General features: G+C 45.4%; 1 protein-coding gene across 7 annotated transcripts in view; it reads left to right on the top strand.

Annotated features, from left to right (window-relative positions):
* The window catches only part of RNF212 (ring finger protein 212), a 55,556-nt gene that overhangs the window by 33,345 nt on the left and 5,463 nt on the right, over nt 1-16,748 (top strand). For 5 of the 7 annotated variants that reach the window (XM_019026074.3, XM_055384304.2, XM_055384305.2 and 2 more), the window contains one exon: nt 5,112-5,175. In XM_019026074.3, the coding sequence (XP_018881619.1) occupies nt 5,112-5,175 (64 nt within the window). Of the gene's footprint in view, nt 1-5,111; nt 5,176-5,580; nt 7,153-16,748 lie in introns of those variants that run through there. The other 2 variants (XM_063705158.1, XM_019026075.4) reach the window with 2 other exon arrangements.

Raw genomic sequence — 16,748 nt, 5'->3', positions numbered from 1 at the left:
GTTCTGTGTTGATCCTGCATTGATCCTCTGCTGGTCCCATGTTGGTCCCGTGCTGGTCCCTGTCGGTTTCTGTTGGTGTCAAGGAGAAGGGGCAGCAAAGTTGGTGGCCCTGTGCTTTACCTGCCTTCACTTGCTGTCTCTTGAAGTGACAAACAGTGCTGAAGAAGACAACAGTAAACTTTGTCAGCCCAGGAAAAGAAATGGGTCAGAAAAGCTAAGGACTCTGGGAAACAGGAAGCAACAACTTCAAGCTGGAGGGAAGCAAGACCAGAGGAAACCTGCCCGGAACTCAGGGAGAGTCCAGGCCCGGCTCTCCCGTCATCTGTCCTAGTGGGCAGAGCTCAGCGCCAGATGTACCACATCGGCCACACACCAGGCAGCTCGGAAACGGGAGAGAGGAGGCAGTTTGGGAAGGACTCAGGGCAGAGTGAGCTGCACCCCATAGGAGGGATCAGGACTTGAGAAGCCTGTGGGGCAGGAGGGGGCCGAGGAGCAAAGGCAGGAAAACTGAGCGTGTTCTAGCGGCGGTGAATGCCTGTGTTCCACAGTGCCAGTTATTGGCTTATTTGATTTATGTGTTGCTTCGGGTTGTGCGACAGTGTGGCTCATTGGCAAGCACTGTTCCGAGCCCTTTATAGATATGAACTCAGTCGTGTAGCAGCCCTGTGGCATGGGTAATCACACCCGGAGCCGGATGATGGAGGGACCCGGAGTCAGAATAAGAAGGCAGAACTGGATCCAGTAGGGAACCAAGAGCCGCCACAGCTTCCGTGAAAGAGAAACGCCAGTTCCTTGGCAGTTGGGTCAAGCACACGCATCCTCTCCCTGCCCAGCTCACCTCCGCCATCCTCATGGCCACGCCCACACCCACCAGCACACGGGAGCCGTGCTTCCAGGGGGACACACTTCCTTATGGGTGCACCTCCTCCCTAGGCAACTGGCCTACATCGAGGACCCCACCTGCCCCCTCAGGCCCTGCTGGAAGCTCTTATGGAGCCCTCCCCTGGGTCCCTGTAGGTCCCCACCACCTGCCTTGGCTCCCCCAAGGCCGGACACCTGCTTCCAGCTGTCCCTTGCTGCTCTAGGGCCTTGTTTCACGGATGAACTCACAGCCTCCAAGTCCCCACAGCTTAAGGAGGAAGAACTTTGTTCTGTCAGGTCAGCTTTCCACCTTTCCTTAGGATCTGAGTAATTGAGGAGGATAGAGAATACTCAAGACTGGCAGGCAGCAGGCATGTCACGCTCACGCCTATAACCTCAGCACTTTGGCAGGCCAAGGCAGGAGGATCACTTGAGCCCAGGAGTTTAAGACCAGCCTGGGCAACATAGTGAGACCCTGTCTCTAAAAAAAAGAAAAAAGAAAGAAAAGACTGGCAGGCTGAATTGATTGACACTTCACTAGGTGCTACTGTTGGAAATTATTGCTGAGGAACCAGAATGTAATGAATCAAAGTTCCTAAGTGAGGGGCAAAGACCAGACATGGGCATTTTCTGTCTTTTGCTTTTTGTTTTTTGTTTGTTTGTTTGAGACAGAGTCTCACTCTATTGCCTATAGGCTGGAGTGCAGTGGTGAGATCTCGGCTCACTGCAACCTCCGCCTCCCGGGTTCAAGGAATTCTCCTGCCTCCACCTCCCGGGTTCAAGGAATTCTCCTGCCTCAGCCTCCCGAGTAGCTGGGACTACAGGCACGCACCACCATGCCCGGCTAATTTTTGTATTTTTAGTAGAGATGTGGTTTCACCATATTGGTCAGGCTGGTCTCGAGCTCCTGACCTCGTGATCTGCCCACCTCAGCGTCCCAAAGTGCTGGGATTACAGCCCGGCCGGCACACATTTTTGTAAAGGGCCAGATAGTAAAACATTTGGACTTTGCAGACCAGACAGTCCACAGCTACTCAACTCTGTCATGGAATTGCAAAAGCAACCATAGAAAGTATGGAAGCTAATAGGCATGACCATGACTGTGTTCTAATAAAACTTCATTAACAAAAACAGGCTGCAGGCCATAGTTTGCCAACCCCTGTGCCACACCAGAATGCGAATTTCAAGGAAAGTGTCTAAAACCAACTTTGCACCTCCCGAAACGCCTTGTCACCCTGGAGTGGTTGTGTGTAGCAGTTCCTTTGGAAAGAGCTCCTGTCCTCCCTGCCCCACATGATGGCCTAGAGTGAGAGGTGCTCCTGGTAACCCTCAGCCTGAGCAGAGGTTCTGGGACACCACCTGTTGCCTGTGCAGACTGAGGCCTCACTCTCTGGCCTGCAGAGAGCAGTGTGCAGGCCTCTCTCGAGGTGAACCTCCTACACTGTTCAGGGCTGCATGGGAAAGAGCATTATCGGGGGTGCTCTTGGTGGAGTTCCTGCCCCAAAGGCTCGTCAGAGGGAGGGCCACAGTGCAAGGGTCTCTCATTGGGTGGACTCGGAGAAGCAAAGCCAGCGCCATCCCATGACAGCGCCTGGGGCACAGCTGGGCCCGCCCAGAGGGGATTGGTTCTTTTCCTTCCTCCTCCACCCTTGCTGCTCCAGGCCTGGGGACCTCAGGCTGCTGGCACTGGGGAGGAGGAGAAGCAGAGCCTAAGGCCCCCACCCTCCTGGACAAGGTGCCCGGGAAGGCGAGGGAGAGTCTGCCTTCACATGGAGATGGAAGCGTTGACTAAGGTGTCTGGCTTGGTGGGATAATTTCTAAGTTAAGGCTGTTAACCTTAAATGAGCACGGCATTTTCTATTATGTAAAATTGATCAGGATTAACATATCTTTTTGAAAAGGTAAAATAATGACTCACAAATACAAAATGAATACCATTCACACACTTCCTTCAACTTATGAGTTGGCCAGACACAGTACCTCACGCCTGTAATCCTAACACTTTGGGAGCTGAGTCAGGCAGATCCCTTGAGCCCAAGAGTTTGAGACCAGCCTGGGTGACATGGCAAGACCCCATCTCTACAAAAAATTAGCTGGGCATGGTGGTGCACTCCTGTAGTCCCAGCTACTGAGAAGCTGACATGGGAGGATCACCACCAGGAGGTTGAGGCTGCAGTGAGGTGAGCGACTGCCCCACTGCACTCCAGCCTGGACGACAGTGAAACCTTGTCTCAAAAACAAAGGTTATGAGTTAATGAGGGAAACCAGCTGACATAGTTTAGATATTTGTCCCTGCCCGAATCTCATGTGGAATTATAATCCCCAGTGCTCGAGGTGGGGCCTGGTAGCAGAAGTTTGGGTTATGGGGGCAGATCCCTGGTGGCTGGTGCTGTCTTTGCCATGGTGGGTGAGTTCTCATGAGATCTGGCTGGTTAAAAGCACATGGCACCACCCCCCAGTCTCTTGCCTGCTCGCCCTGCAACGCGCCTGCTCCCCCTTGGCCTCCCACCCTGATTGTAGCCTCCTGAGGCCTCCCCAGAAGCAGCTGTTGCCATGCTTCCTGTATGGCCCTCAGAAGCACGAGCCAGTTAAACCTCTTTTCTTTATGAATTACACAGTCTCTGGTATTTATCACAGTGCAAGAATGGCCTAATACACCAGTTAAATGTGAAAACTGGTTTAAAGGAGAATCCAAAGAGCAAACGTGTGTAGGCAGCCAAATGCAGATGTGAACACACCGATGAGTACACAGCCCCTCCCACGTGGCAGGAACCAGTGTCTTGCCCAGCCAAGTCTGCCATGGCCCATTTACAAAAAAGGTTTGCACCACTGTCTTCTGTAACTCACAGCTGTCAGACAGCACCAGGACGGGGAAAGACACCAGCACTTGAACGCTCTGCGGAGATTTTCTCTAAATGGAGCAGCAAATGGAACGTAGTTCGAAGGGACGGTGATGTCAAGGGGATTCTTAGGATGAACTTGATTTTGAAGACATCCTAGCGGATGGGAAGGATCCAGAAATGATGGCATAGCAGCACTCCAGGCAGGTGAAAGGAAGTATCTGGAGCCTGTCCTGATGAGGCAGGAATATGTCTGGTGTTCACAGGATGGCAGGCAGAGGCTGAAGGTACAGAGACAAAAGCTCCCGGTTTCACAAGATTCTGTCTTCTTGGGGGTAGGAGTGAGGTCATGAGCTTCAGGTGGATGGGGAATGTGCTCAGTGGACAGCTCCATGAGAAAGCTGGCCTGCAGGCAGCTCAGAGGGCCATGCCAAGGAGGGGGGTCCGTCCTTCCAAGGTTAGAGTCTTGCCAGCGAGTAGGAGTGGAGGACTGGCAGGGTAGGGCCAAGGGTGTGGCAGAGAGTGTTCCTGGAGCAGGGCACTCCTGTGCTGGTAGAGAGACCATGAGGACACAGAGGGGCTTCCACGGTGTACTGGAAGGGCCTGTGAATTAAAGGATCTGTGGGGTGGCTGTGCCGGGGGCAGAAGCCAGGAAAGTGGGTAGCAGAGGTCTTGGCGGGGCACAGTTGATGGCGGCAGAGCCTGAGGACCAGCGGGGTGAGGCAAGGAGCCTGGGAACAGGAGATGCCAGCAGTGAGTGGAGAGCCAGAGGAGCGAGCCCAGGAAGGGGCAGCAACTAGAAATAGCACCTTGCCATGCCCCCAGGTCGCACTGAGAGGCAGGAGGGGCTCAGAGCAGAGCAGCCTCCCTTACCAGTCTCAGAACCTGCGCTGGCAGCTCTGGGTTCACAGGTTCCTGTGGGTTGGGGAGGGATGGTGGCAGAAGCGGCCTCGTGGTTGCTGGATAGAGTGAAGGGTGGGCACAGAGCAGGGCCCAGCACACACAGCTCTGAGCAGCATTAGCTCCAACCTGTCCATCAGCATCTGGATTTCAAGGTGACAAAATTATGCACCCTAGAATGATTTACTCAGAATTTCACATTCTCTAACATCAGCTGCAAACTTTGTTTTTTTTCACCTAAAATTCCTAGTAGAGCCCTTTATCCGTTCACTGTTTTAGGCCCTGGTGGAACAAAGGGAATCAAACAGGTAATACCCACCCACACCCCCTCTACCACCAGCAGGCAGAGTCGGGAGACGAACACAGAATCAAGTCAGACAGGAACTTGTCAGAGGGCGATAAAAATGAGGGAGATGGGGTTCCGGGAAATGTGTTCCTAACAGTGGGAGTCCGAATCTCATAAGCCGCAATATTGGAATTTTACCCATTGTTTTCTTGTTGCATTGTTAGTCCGAGATAGCAGCCGGCCCTGCGAGAATCTCCGTGATTAGTCCACCTCAAGATGGACGAATGGGTAAGTAAAATGTCCTGTAACCTCAGACCGATACACGCATCGATTAAAATGCATTCCCTGAAAGGTCATGTTTAATCAAAGCCGTCAGAACCTACCCAAGGGGGTGCTGTCCTTCCACCAGGTGCATGGGAGGCTTCATATTCACCAAAATGGTGCAGCTTTTGAGTCCTTCCAGGGAGAAGCTCCTGATGACCGTGTAACAAGTCACAGGAGATAACTGGCTCCTTTGCATTCTATGTCCTCTTGGTTTTAAAAAAAATAGTGTCACTGGGTTTGCTTCCTGGTAATTGGCTTTGAATTGCTGGTCCATTTTCAAAGTGAATCCCTCCCTCAGCCCTCAGCACACATCCACCTCAGCCCACACAGGCCGTCTCCCCACACGCTGTCTCCTGCATCTTCCCGCAGGGCCACATCTAACAGCTTCTTTCTGTTTCATCCCATGGTTGACCTTGTCTAAGCCCCCTGTTCCCGGAGAGTGTGTCATTTCCAGAGGTTCACCATGTTTCTGCATAGACGTCTGTCCTCACTGGATGCTCCTCCTAGCATTCAGTTCTGGAAGGCACGGGGAACTCACCAACTCTAAAACACTTCCAATATATGCTGAGGTACAAAGGGCCATCTTGTTTCCGTTCCAGCAGGCTGAGGGCACCCTGGACATGCTCAGAACACCCGCTGTGTCTGTTGTGTTTCCTCTTTGCCAGTTTGAAAGGAAAAAGTCATTTTGATTTGCATTTATGTGACTATTGATGATTCTGAGTGTTTTCAATTTATTCCTCTGTGTTTTTTCTATGAATTATCTGCTTTATTCCTTTGTCATTTATGTGGAAGCCCTCAGTGTGCAGGATATTAACCTTTTACCCAATTTGCTTTGTAATTTTATATTTGACCTTTGAATTTTAGAGACAATATTTTTATGTACTCATATCTATTGTTATTATCCCTTTTATTTTATAGGTTCTCATGCTTAGGGAGTTTTTTTTTCACATACCTAAATCATTTTTTTCTAACTGGGTGGTTTTTAAAACTTTTTCTTAGAGCAGTTTTAGGTTCACAGAAAAATTGAAAGGAAGGTACAGATTTCCCATATACACCATGACTCCACACACGCACAGCTCCCCCATCATCCTCATCCTCCACCAGAGCAGTCCGTGTGTTAAAACTGATGATCCTACTTGAATATATCATTATCACCCAACGTCCATGGTTTACATTAGGGTTCACTCTAGGTGTTGAATGTTCTATGGGTTTGAACAAATATCTAGTGACATGTATCCCCCATCGTAGCAGCATATGGAATAGTGCCATACCCTAAAAATCCTCTGTGCGCCACCTGTTCATCCTTCCCCCACCTCCCACCAACCCTTGACAGCCACTGATCTTTTTACGGTCCCTTTTTCAGACTCTCCTGGAGTTGGAATTGTACAGTATGTGGCTTCTCAGATTGACTCCTTTCACTTAGCAATACACACTTCTGGTTCCCCCATTTCTTCTCATGGGTTGCTAGCTCATTTTTTCAATCACTGAATAATATTCCATTATCTGGATGTATCATAGTTTATCCATTCACCTACTGAAGGGCATCTTGGTTGCTTCCAAGTTTTGGCAATTATGAATTAAGCTGCTATAGATGTCCATGTGCCAGGGTTTTGTGTAGACATGTTTTCAGCTCCTTTGGGTAAATACTAAGGAGTGTGAATGCTGGATCAGATGGTGAGAGGGTGTTTAGTTTTGAAAGAAATTGCCAAACTACCTTCCAAAGTGGCAGCAGCTTTTCGCATTCCCACTAGCAACGAGTAAGAGTTCCTGTTGCTCCACGTCCTCACATTTGATGATGTCAGTGTTCTGGATTTCGGCCAGCTGATAGGTATGTAGTGGTATCTTGCTGTTTTATTTTGCATTTCGTTGATAACATATGACTAGGAGCATCTTATGCTGATTTTTCATCTGCATATCTTCTTTGCTGAAGTGTCTGTTAAGGTATTTGGCCCATTTTTTAATTGGATTGTTTTCTTATTGTTGAGTTTTAAGAGTCCTGTGTATATTTTGGATGACATTTCTTTTTTGTGTGTCTTTTTTTTGGATGACATTTCCTTATCAGATAAATATGTGTCTTGAAAATATTTTCTTCCATTTTGTGGCTTGTCCTTTGTTCTCTTGACATTATCTTTCACAGAACAGAATTCTTCTAGTTTTTAATGTTTACCTTCTTCCAAATTCTTTGGAGTTTATCTTGAGGTATGTTGTAAGATGAGTTTTTTTAATAATTTATTTTGAAAATATTTCAAGCACAGAAAAAATTGTAAGAACAGTATTTTAAAAACCAACTTAGTTTTTTAAAATAATTTATTTTGAAAATACTTCAAGCACACAGAAAAAATTGTAAGAACAGTATTTAAAAAAAAATTAGTTTTTAAAATAATTTATTTCGAAAATACTTCAAGCACACAGAAAAAACTGTAAGAACAGTATTAAAAAAAAAAAAACTCCAACATCTCCCTTGCCCAGATTCCCCAAATGTTAACATTTTGTTAATTTGCTCCCAATCTGTCATCATTGGTATTTCTCTGAACCACTGAGCACGTTACCGATGTGGTGCCCTAGCATCGCTAAAAACCAAGAACACAGTCCTACAAAACCACCTGTAACTCTGGCCAGGCGTCCACGCTGACACAGCGCAGTCCTACAAAACCACCTGTAACTCAGGCCAGGCGTCCACGCTGACACAGCACAGTCCTACAAACCCACCCGTAACTCAGGCCAGGCATCCACGCTGACACAGCACAGTCCTACAAACCCACCCGTAACTCAGGCCAGGCGTCCACGCTGACACAGCACAGTCCTACAAACCCACCTGTAACTCAGGCCAGGCGTCCACGCTGACACAGCACAGTCCTACAAACCCACCTGTAACTCAGGCCAGGCGTCCACGCTGACACAGCACAGTCCTACAAAACCACCCGTGACTCAGGCCAGGCGTCCACGCTGACACAGCGCAGTCCTACAAAACCACCTGCGACTCAGGCCAGGCGTCCACGCTGACACAGCGCAGTCCTACAAACCCACCTGTAACTCAGGCCAGGCGTCCACGCTGACACAGCGCAGTCCTACAAAACCACCCGCAACTCAGGCCAGGCGTCCACGCTGACACAGCGCAGTCCTACAAACCCACCTGTAACTCAGGCCAGGCGTCCACGCTGACACAGCGCAGTCCTACAAAACCACCTGTAACTCAGGCCAGGCGTCCACGCTGACACAGCTGTACCATCCCGTCAGCTGTCACCACAGAGTTTTTCTTCTCCTCTGGTCAAGAATCTCATGGAAAGATGAGCTACATCCAGCTGTAACATCTCTTCTCTCTCCTCTGGACTGGAACATTTCTTCATAGTTCTTTTTCTTGTCCTCAACAGTTTCGAAGAATAAAGACCTCAAATTCTGAAGGGTGACCCATAACCTGGGTTGTCTGGTATTTCCTCCGGAGACCAGACCATCCTCTCTTGGCTGGAATGCCCCAGAAATGCTACTGCTCTGCTTAGCACATCACATCAGAGCACAGAGGTGACCTGTTCTGCCACAGGGATGTTCACCTTAGTCACCTGATTGATTCCTCTTCACCGTGGTCGCCTGATTCCTCCAGGAGGATGTTCACCTTGGTCGCCTGACCACACAGGCATCTATCAGGCTTTCTCGCTGCAGCCATAGTGTCCCCCATAATGGATGAGTGTCTTGTGGAGAGATAGTCCAAATGACACTGATACCTTTTGCCTCATCCGGCCTCACCGAACAATCAGCCACCTAATGACTGCCTCATAGCAATTTTTCCATTTCCACAGTTCCTTCTATATGTATTAATTGTCATTCTACTATAAAGAGCTTTTTCTTTTACCCAATTCAGGTATCTATGTATTCACTAATTTATAACAATATGGATTCATAGATTTCTTTTTTTTTTTGAGACAGAATCTTGCTCTGTCGCCCAGGCTGGAGTGCAGTGGTGCAATCTCGGCTGACTGCAACCTCTGCCTCCCAGGTTCAAGCGATTCTTGTGCCTCAGTCTCCCAAGTAGCTGGGACTATAGGCATGCACCACCACACCCAGCTAATTGTTTTTGTATTTTTAGTAGAGATGGAGTTTTGCCATGTTGCCCATGATGGTCTCAAACCCCTGAGCTTAGGCAATCCACCTGCCTCAGCCTCCTGAAGTGCTAGGATTGCAGGTGTGAGCCATTGCGTCCAGCCATATCCATAGATTTCTATTTTGTTCAGAGGTTTGTATTTTCTGCTAAAATCCTCCCAGATATGGTCATGTTCAAAATGCATTTTTAAAACCTCAACCAGGAATTCTGTATCCAATGAAATTAACATTTTAAAATGAAGACTAAATACATTCACAGAGTAACAGAAACAGAATTCATTGCTAATAGACCTGCCCTACAAGAAATGTAAAGGAAGGCATTTAGGTTGATGCCACACAGTCACTTCAATCTGTTAGAAGGAATGAAGAGCATGGGGAATGGTGAATATGGGATGAGAATAAGAGACTGCATTGTGATTATTTTATCTTCTCATTACCTTACAAAACATAACATTGAAGCAACAGTGATAACACTGTATTGTTGGAGTTATAACAAATAGATGTAACATAGAGGATAATAAGCACAAAGGAAGAGCAAGGAGATGGAGCAACAGTGGAGCAGAAGATTAGATTTGTTTAAAGCAACCACAGCAAACATAACTCTAAAAACGCAGCTGAAAAATCAAGAGGGATTTTTACATGATGTTGTAAAGCATGTGTTAAAGACAATCAAGACAATAGAAGGACAAAGGAGACAGAGGCACTGGAGAATAAATAGCAGAACGGCCAGTGAGGGCTTTCTTCCGGACCCTGTCGATGAGTATATTTTCTCCTTTCACAAATACCACAATATCTTGGTTACTTTTGCTTTACAGTAAGTTTTGGAATTAGACGGCATAGCCCTCTAACCTTTTTCTTAATTTATCGACATAATTTTGCCTATTCCAGGTTCTCTTCATTTCCATATAAATGTTAGGATAGTGTCAAATTCTACAGAGAAAGTCTGCCGGGATTTTGATATGGATTGAATCTCTACATCGGTGTGGGGAGAATTGCCATCTTCACAGTTTTAACTGTCTCAGTGCTTAGATGTGCTATGTCTCTCCATTGATTAGAGCTTCTTTAGTTTCTCTCAAGAATCCTCAGCAATTTTCACTGTACAGGCCTTGTACTTTCTTGATAGACTTACACTTAGGTATTTCTTTTTTTTTTTTTTTTTTTTGAGAGAGGGTCTTGCTGTGTCGCCCAGGCTGGAGTGCAGTGGTGCCATCTAAGCTCACTGCAACCTCCACCTCCTGGGTTCAAGCAGTTCTTGTGCCTCATCCTCCCAAGTAGCTGGGATTAATTACAGGCGTGCAGCACCACACCCAGCTAATTTTTGTAATTTTAGTAGAGACGGAGTTCACCATGTTGACGAGGCTGGCCTCGATCCCCTGGCCTCAAGCCATCCATCCACCTCAGCCTTCCAAAGTGCTGGGATTACAGGTGTGAGCCATTGCGCCCGGCCCTAGGTATTTCATTATTTTTTACGGTGGAATTTTCTTCATTTAATTTTTATATTGGTTATAGTTCACATGGTATATCTTTTTCCATCCTTTATTTTCAACCTGCCTGTGTCTTTGAATCCATGATGTGCCTCTGATAGACAACATATGGTTAGATCTTGTTTTTTGATCTATTATAATCTATACTTTCTGATTTGATAGTCCATTGATATTTTATATAATTATTAATTTTTGTGGTTGGATTTGTGCCTGCTGTCTTGCTGTTTTTTGTTTTATATATGAGAGGATTTTTAGTTTATCGGTATCTCCTTAACTGCCTTTGTTTTCAATAAATATTTTTATCATACCATTTTGCTATAGACTGATTTGAGTCCCCCCAAAATTCGTATCTTGAAGCCCTAACCTCCAATGTGACTATATTTTGAGTTAGAACCTTTAGGAGGTAAAGTTAAATTAGCCCTAAGCCAATAAGATTCATGTCCTCAAAACAAAACACACTATTCAATGGAGAAAGACACTATTCAGTGGGGGAAAGGACAGTTTTTTCAAGAAATGGTGTTGGGAAAACTGGATATCCACCTGCAAAATAATGAAGTTGGACTCCTTCCTAACACTATGTACAAAAGTTAATTCAAAATGGATCAAGGACCTAAAACTATAAAATATAAAACTCTTTTAAGAAAACATAGAGCAAAAGGTTCACAATGTTGGATGTGGCAGTGATTTCCTGGATATGATACCAAAGCACAGGCAACAACAAAAAAATTAAACAAATTGACCTCCTGAAAATTTTAAATTTTTCCACATCAAAAGATACTATCAATAGAGTAAAAAGGCAACTTGCAGAACCAGAGAAAATATTTGCAAATCATATGTATCTAATAAGGGATTACAATCCAGAATACATAAGGAACTAAAACTTAACAACGAACAACCTGATTCAAAAATGGGCAAAGCCTGGGCGCAGTGGTGCACACTTGTCATCCCATCACTTTGGGAGACCAAGGCAAAAGGATCGCTTGAGCTCGGCGTTCGAGACCAGCCTGGGCAACATGGTGAAACCCCCATCTCTACAAAAAAACTTAAAAAGTAGTTAGGCATGGGGGCACACACCTGTAGTCCCGGCTGCTCAGGAAGCTGAAGTGGGCGAATTGCTTGAGTCTGGGGGGCAAAGGTTGCAGTAAGTCGAGATTGTGCCACTGCACTCCAGCCTGGGTGACAGAGTGAGATCCTGTCTCAGAAAAAAGAAAAGCGGAGGGCAGCAAATGACTTGAATAGGCAAAGTACACAAATGATCAATAAGCACATGAAAAGACACTCATCGTTCATCGTTAGAGAAATGCAAATCAAAACTATAGCAAGAGCTGGGTATAGTGGCTCATGCATGTAGTCCCAGCTGTTCAGGAGGCTGAGGTGGAAGGATTGCTCGAGCCAAGGAGATGGAGTCCAGCCTGGGCAACATAGCAAGAGCTCATCTACAGAGAAAAAAAAAAACAGCAAGATACTATCTCACACCCATTAGGATGGCTACTATATATTTAAAAAATCGCACCTGTAGTCCTAGCTACTTGGAACACTGAGGCAGGATTGCTTGAGCTCAGGAGGTCAAGGCTGCAGTGAACTATGATTGCATCACTGCACTCCAGCCTGGACGACAGAGTAAGATCCTGTCTCTTAAAAACAAAAACAGGCCGGGCACGGATGTCTGTAATCCCAGCACTTTGGGAAGCTGAAGTGGACAGATCACTTGAGGTCAGGACTTCAAGACCAGCCTGGCCAACATGATGAAACCTGTTTCTACTAAAAATGCCAAAACTAGCCAGGTGTGGTGGCACACACCTGTAGTCCCAGCTACTTGGGAAGCTGAGAGGCCGAGGTGGAGCTGAGCCTAGGAGTTCCAGACCAGCCTGGGCAAAACCCCCTCTCTACAAAAAATTATCCAGGCTGGTGGCGTAAACCTGTGGTCCCAGCTTCTCGGGATGCTGAGGTGGGAGAATTGCCTGAGCCTGGGAGGTCAAGGCTGCAGTGAGCAGTGATCATACCACTGCACCCCAGACTGGTTGACAGAGTGAGACCCTGTCTCAAAAAAAAAAAGAAAAGAAAAGAAAACGAGAGAGGAGAATGGACAAAGAAGTAATCACATAGTTGAAGTCTGTGGATGCAGCTGTCCTCAAAGTATTTTTATGAAGATAGTTAAACCTGAAACAAACTTCAGAATTATTTGGTCTGCAGAGGTTTTCCTTTAAATAAATGTTTATTGTAATCATTTTTAAAAACCCAAAATAACAAGTGTTGTTAAGGACGCGGAGGAATTGGAAGCATGTGACTGTTGGTGAGAATGTGAAATGGTGTGGCCGCTGTGGAAAACAGTGTGGCCTTTCCTCCAAAACTTAAAAACACAATTCCCAGATGATGCTGCATTTCAATTCAATACTCAAAAGGACTGAAAGCAGGGTCTCTAAGAGATGCTGGTATACCCAAGATCATAGCAGTATTATTCACAGTGGCTAAAACATGGGAGCCATCTAAGTATCCATCAGATGAATGGATAGGCACAATGTGTGTCTCCATACAGTGGGCTATGATTCAGCCTTAAAATGGAAGGAAACTCCGGCACAAGCTACCGCGTGGATGAACATTGAGGATGCTATGCTAAGTGCATAAGCCAGTCGCAGAAACACAAATGCTGTGTGAGTCCATGTGTGTGAGGTAGTCAAGATTGTAGAGACGGAAAGTAGGACGGTGGCTGCCATGGGGTTGTGGGATGGAGGGGTGGGAAGCTCTCGTTTAATGGGAGTTTCACAAAATTTCAGTTTCACAAAATGAAAACAGTTATAGAGATGGGTGGTGTGATGGTTGCACAGCATTAGGAATGTATTTAATACCAGTGAACTGTACACTGAAAATGGTTAAGGTAGGAAATTGTATCATCATAAATTTTCAAAAAACAAAAGAGACACCAGGGAGCTTGCTTACTAACTCTCTGCACACACACAAAAGAGGCCGTATGAAGACAGAGTGAGAAGGCTGCTGTCTGCAAGCCAGGACCCACATCAGCCAGCATCTTGATGGACTTGCCAGTCTCCAGAACTGCGAGAAATAAACTTCTGTCGTGTAAGCCACCCAGTCTGTGGTATTTTATTACAGAAGCCCAAGCAGACTAATTAACACATTTTAGTTCTCCTGTTGATACTTTATCTGTGTGCTTTATTATTTCAGTGATTCCTCTAGAGATTACAACATGCATCTTGAACTCACCACAGTGAACACTCACTGAGGTGAACACCGACTGAATTCCAGTGGAACGTAACCACATTGCTCCATATAGCTCCGCTTCCTCCCGCCTACTTTGTCATATGTATTTATGTACATATATATGGGATCTATGTGTTATAAATGTAACAATATGGTGTTGTCATTATTTCCTGAATTAAACTTATGTTTCTTAAAGACCTTTAGAGGAAAAAAATCTTTTATTCCATCATTCACAACATATTAACCATTTCCAGTTTTTTCTTGCAGGGAAGATTGGCTAGAAGTCAGTTCTCTTAATTTTTTTTTCCATATTTGAATGTCTTTGTCTTCATTTTGAAGGATAATTTCACTGAAGATACATTTTCTTGAGTGACTTTTTAGCACTTGGTATATGTGTCATTCCTCTGTCTTCTGGCTTCCATTATTATTAATATCGGGTTTTTTCTTTTTTTTTTTTTTTGAGACTGGGTCTCACTCTGCCACCCAGGCTGGAGTGCAGTGTCTTGACCATGGCTTACTGCAGCCTGGACCTCCTGGGCTCAATCGATCCTCCCACCTCAGCCTCCTGAGTATCTGGGACTATAGGCATGCACCACCACACCTGGCTAATTTTTCTTTTTTCTTTTTTTTTTTTTTTTTTTTTTGAGACTGAGTCTCACTCTGTTGCCCAAGCTGGAGTGCAATGGTGTGATCTCACTGCAACCTCCACCTCTGGGTTCAAGTGATTCTCCTGCCTCAGCCTCCTGAGGAGCTGGGATTACAGGTGTGTGCCACCACACCTGGCTAGTTTTGTAGAGATGGGGTTTCACCATGTTGGCCAGGCTGGTCTCAGACTCCTGACCTCAGGTGATCTGCCCACCTCGGCCTCCCAAAGTGCTGGGATTACAGGCATGAGCCACCGTACCCAGCCATTTCCATTATTTCTGATGAGAAGTCAGCTGTTAATCATATTGTCCTGTAGGTGATGAGTTGCTCTTCTCTTGCTGCTTTAAGTATTTTTCTTTTTGTCTTTCACTTACTAAAGCTTTATAATAACTTTTGAAATTATGAAGTGTGAGTTTTCCAACTTTGTTCTTTTTTGAGATTGTTTTGCATATTTTGAGTTCCTTGCATTTCCATAGGAATTTTAGGATCAACCTTCCCATTTCTGCTGACAAGGCAGGTTGAAATCTCGGTAGAGTTTTAATTCACCTTATACATCAATGTAGGGAGTATTGCCATCTAATACTAACACTGCATCTTCCAATCCATGAATGTTGGACATAGCTTTCCCTTTATTTAGGTCTTTGATTTCTTTCAACGGTATTTTGCAGTTTTCAGTGAAGAAATCTTGCACTTCATTGGTAAAATTTATTCCTAAGTATTTTGTTATTTTGGTGCTACTATAAATAGAATTGTTTTGTAACTTTTATTTTCAGGTTTTCATTGCTAGTATGTAGAAATACAAATGATTTTTATAGATGGATCTTGTATCCTGCAATCTACTGAGTTTATGAGCTCTGGGGATTTTTTTTGTGGATTCTCTAGGGTTTTCTGTATATGGAAAATCATGTCATCTGCAAGTAGAGGTTGTTTTACTTTTTCCTTTCCAACCACGATGCCTTTTATTTATCTTTTACTTTTATTTTTATCTTTTCACTTCCCGTCCCACTGCAGGACTTTCATTTGTTTTTCTTGCCTAACCGCCCTCTCTGGAACTTTCAATACAGTGTTGAATACAAGTGGCAAGAACAGACATCCTTGTCTTTGTTCTGTTCCTGATCTTAGGGGGAAACTTTCATCCTTTCACCATGAAGGATGGTGTTCACTGAGGGTTTCCTGGAGGCGCCCTTTATAGGGTTGAGAAGTGCCCTTCTAGTCCTTTTTTGTCATGAAGAAGTGTTAAATTTTTCAAGTGCTTTCTCTTTCTCTTTTGAGATGATCATTGGGTTTTGTTCTGTTACCATGATGTGTTCATAGATGTAATTACTTCCATTGATAGAATATATTAATATGGTGTTGATTTCTGTATGTTGAAGGAACTGTGCATTCCTGAGATGAATCCCGGTTTGTCGTGGTGTATGATCTTTCTTATACGCTGTTGGATTTTGTTTGCTGGTATGTTGTTGAGGAATTGTGTGTCTGTATTCATAAGAGATACTGGTCAGCACACTTCTTTCCTTGTAACGTTTCTATCTGCTTTTGGTGTCAGGACCTCATTCTGTCCTCATAGAATGAGTTAGAAAATGTTCCCTTCTTGGTTCTTTTTTCTTTAGCATTTCTGTTTTTGTGTTGAAAGCCCTGTGCCAGGAGTCACTATCATCATATTTTCCTTTAATTCTTTGGCTCATTTACGGTAGCCGCTCTGGAGTCCTTAGGAAATGCGATCTGGGCTGCACAGCGTGGGCCTCTGCCATCTGCCCTTTTCCCTGAGTGTGGTCACGCTTCTGTTTCTTTGCTTATCCCATAATTTGGGGGTGCAATCTGGACAACCTGGGTACTGTATTTGTCCCAGCAAGTCTGGATTCTTGTATTTTTATCCAAGGTTGTTTGATTGGTTTTTGTTTGCTTGGGTATTTTACCTGGACCTAAGCTGGAGAATCTGTGTCCACGGCAGCCGCAGATGTGTCTGCTCATGGTTTCTGCTCTTTTCTTGTTGAGCTGAGATGTCCCGGGGTGTCCGCCTGTCTTTACAGCTCAGCGGTTGGCCGCTGCTCTGTCTGTGGTTGTGCTCCAACACCACGCATCCCTGAGGCTCCCCAT

This window comes from Gorilla gorilla, chromosome 3 (assembly GCF_029281585.2).
Source record: "Gorilla gorilla gorilla isolate KB3781 chromosome 3, NHGRI_mGorGor1-v2.1_pri, whole genome shotgun sequence".
Classification (NCBI taxonomy): Eukaryota; Metazoa; Chordata; class Mammalia; order Primates; family Hominidae; genus Gorilla; species Gorilla gorilla.
Note: the sequence above shows the minus strand (reverse complement) of the source record. Positions and strands in the feature narration are given on the sequence as shown.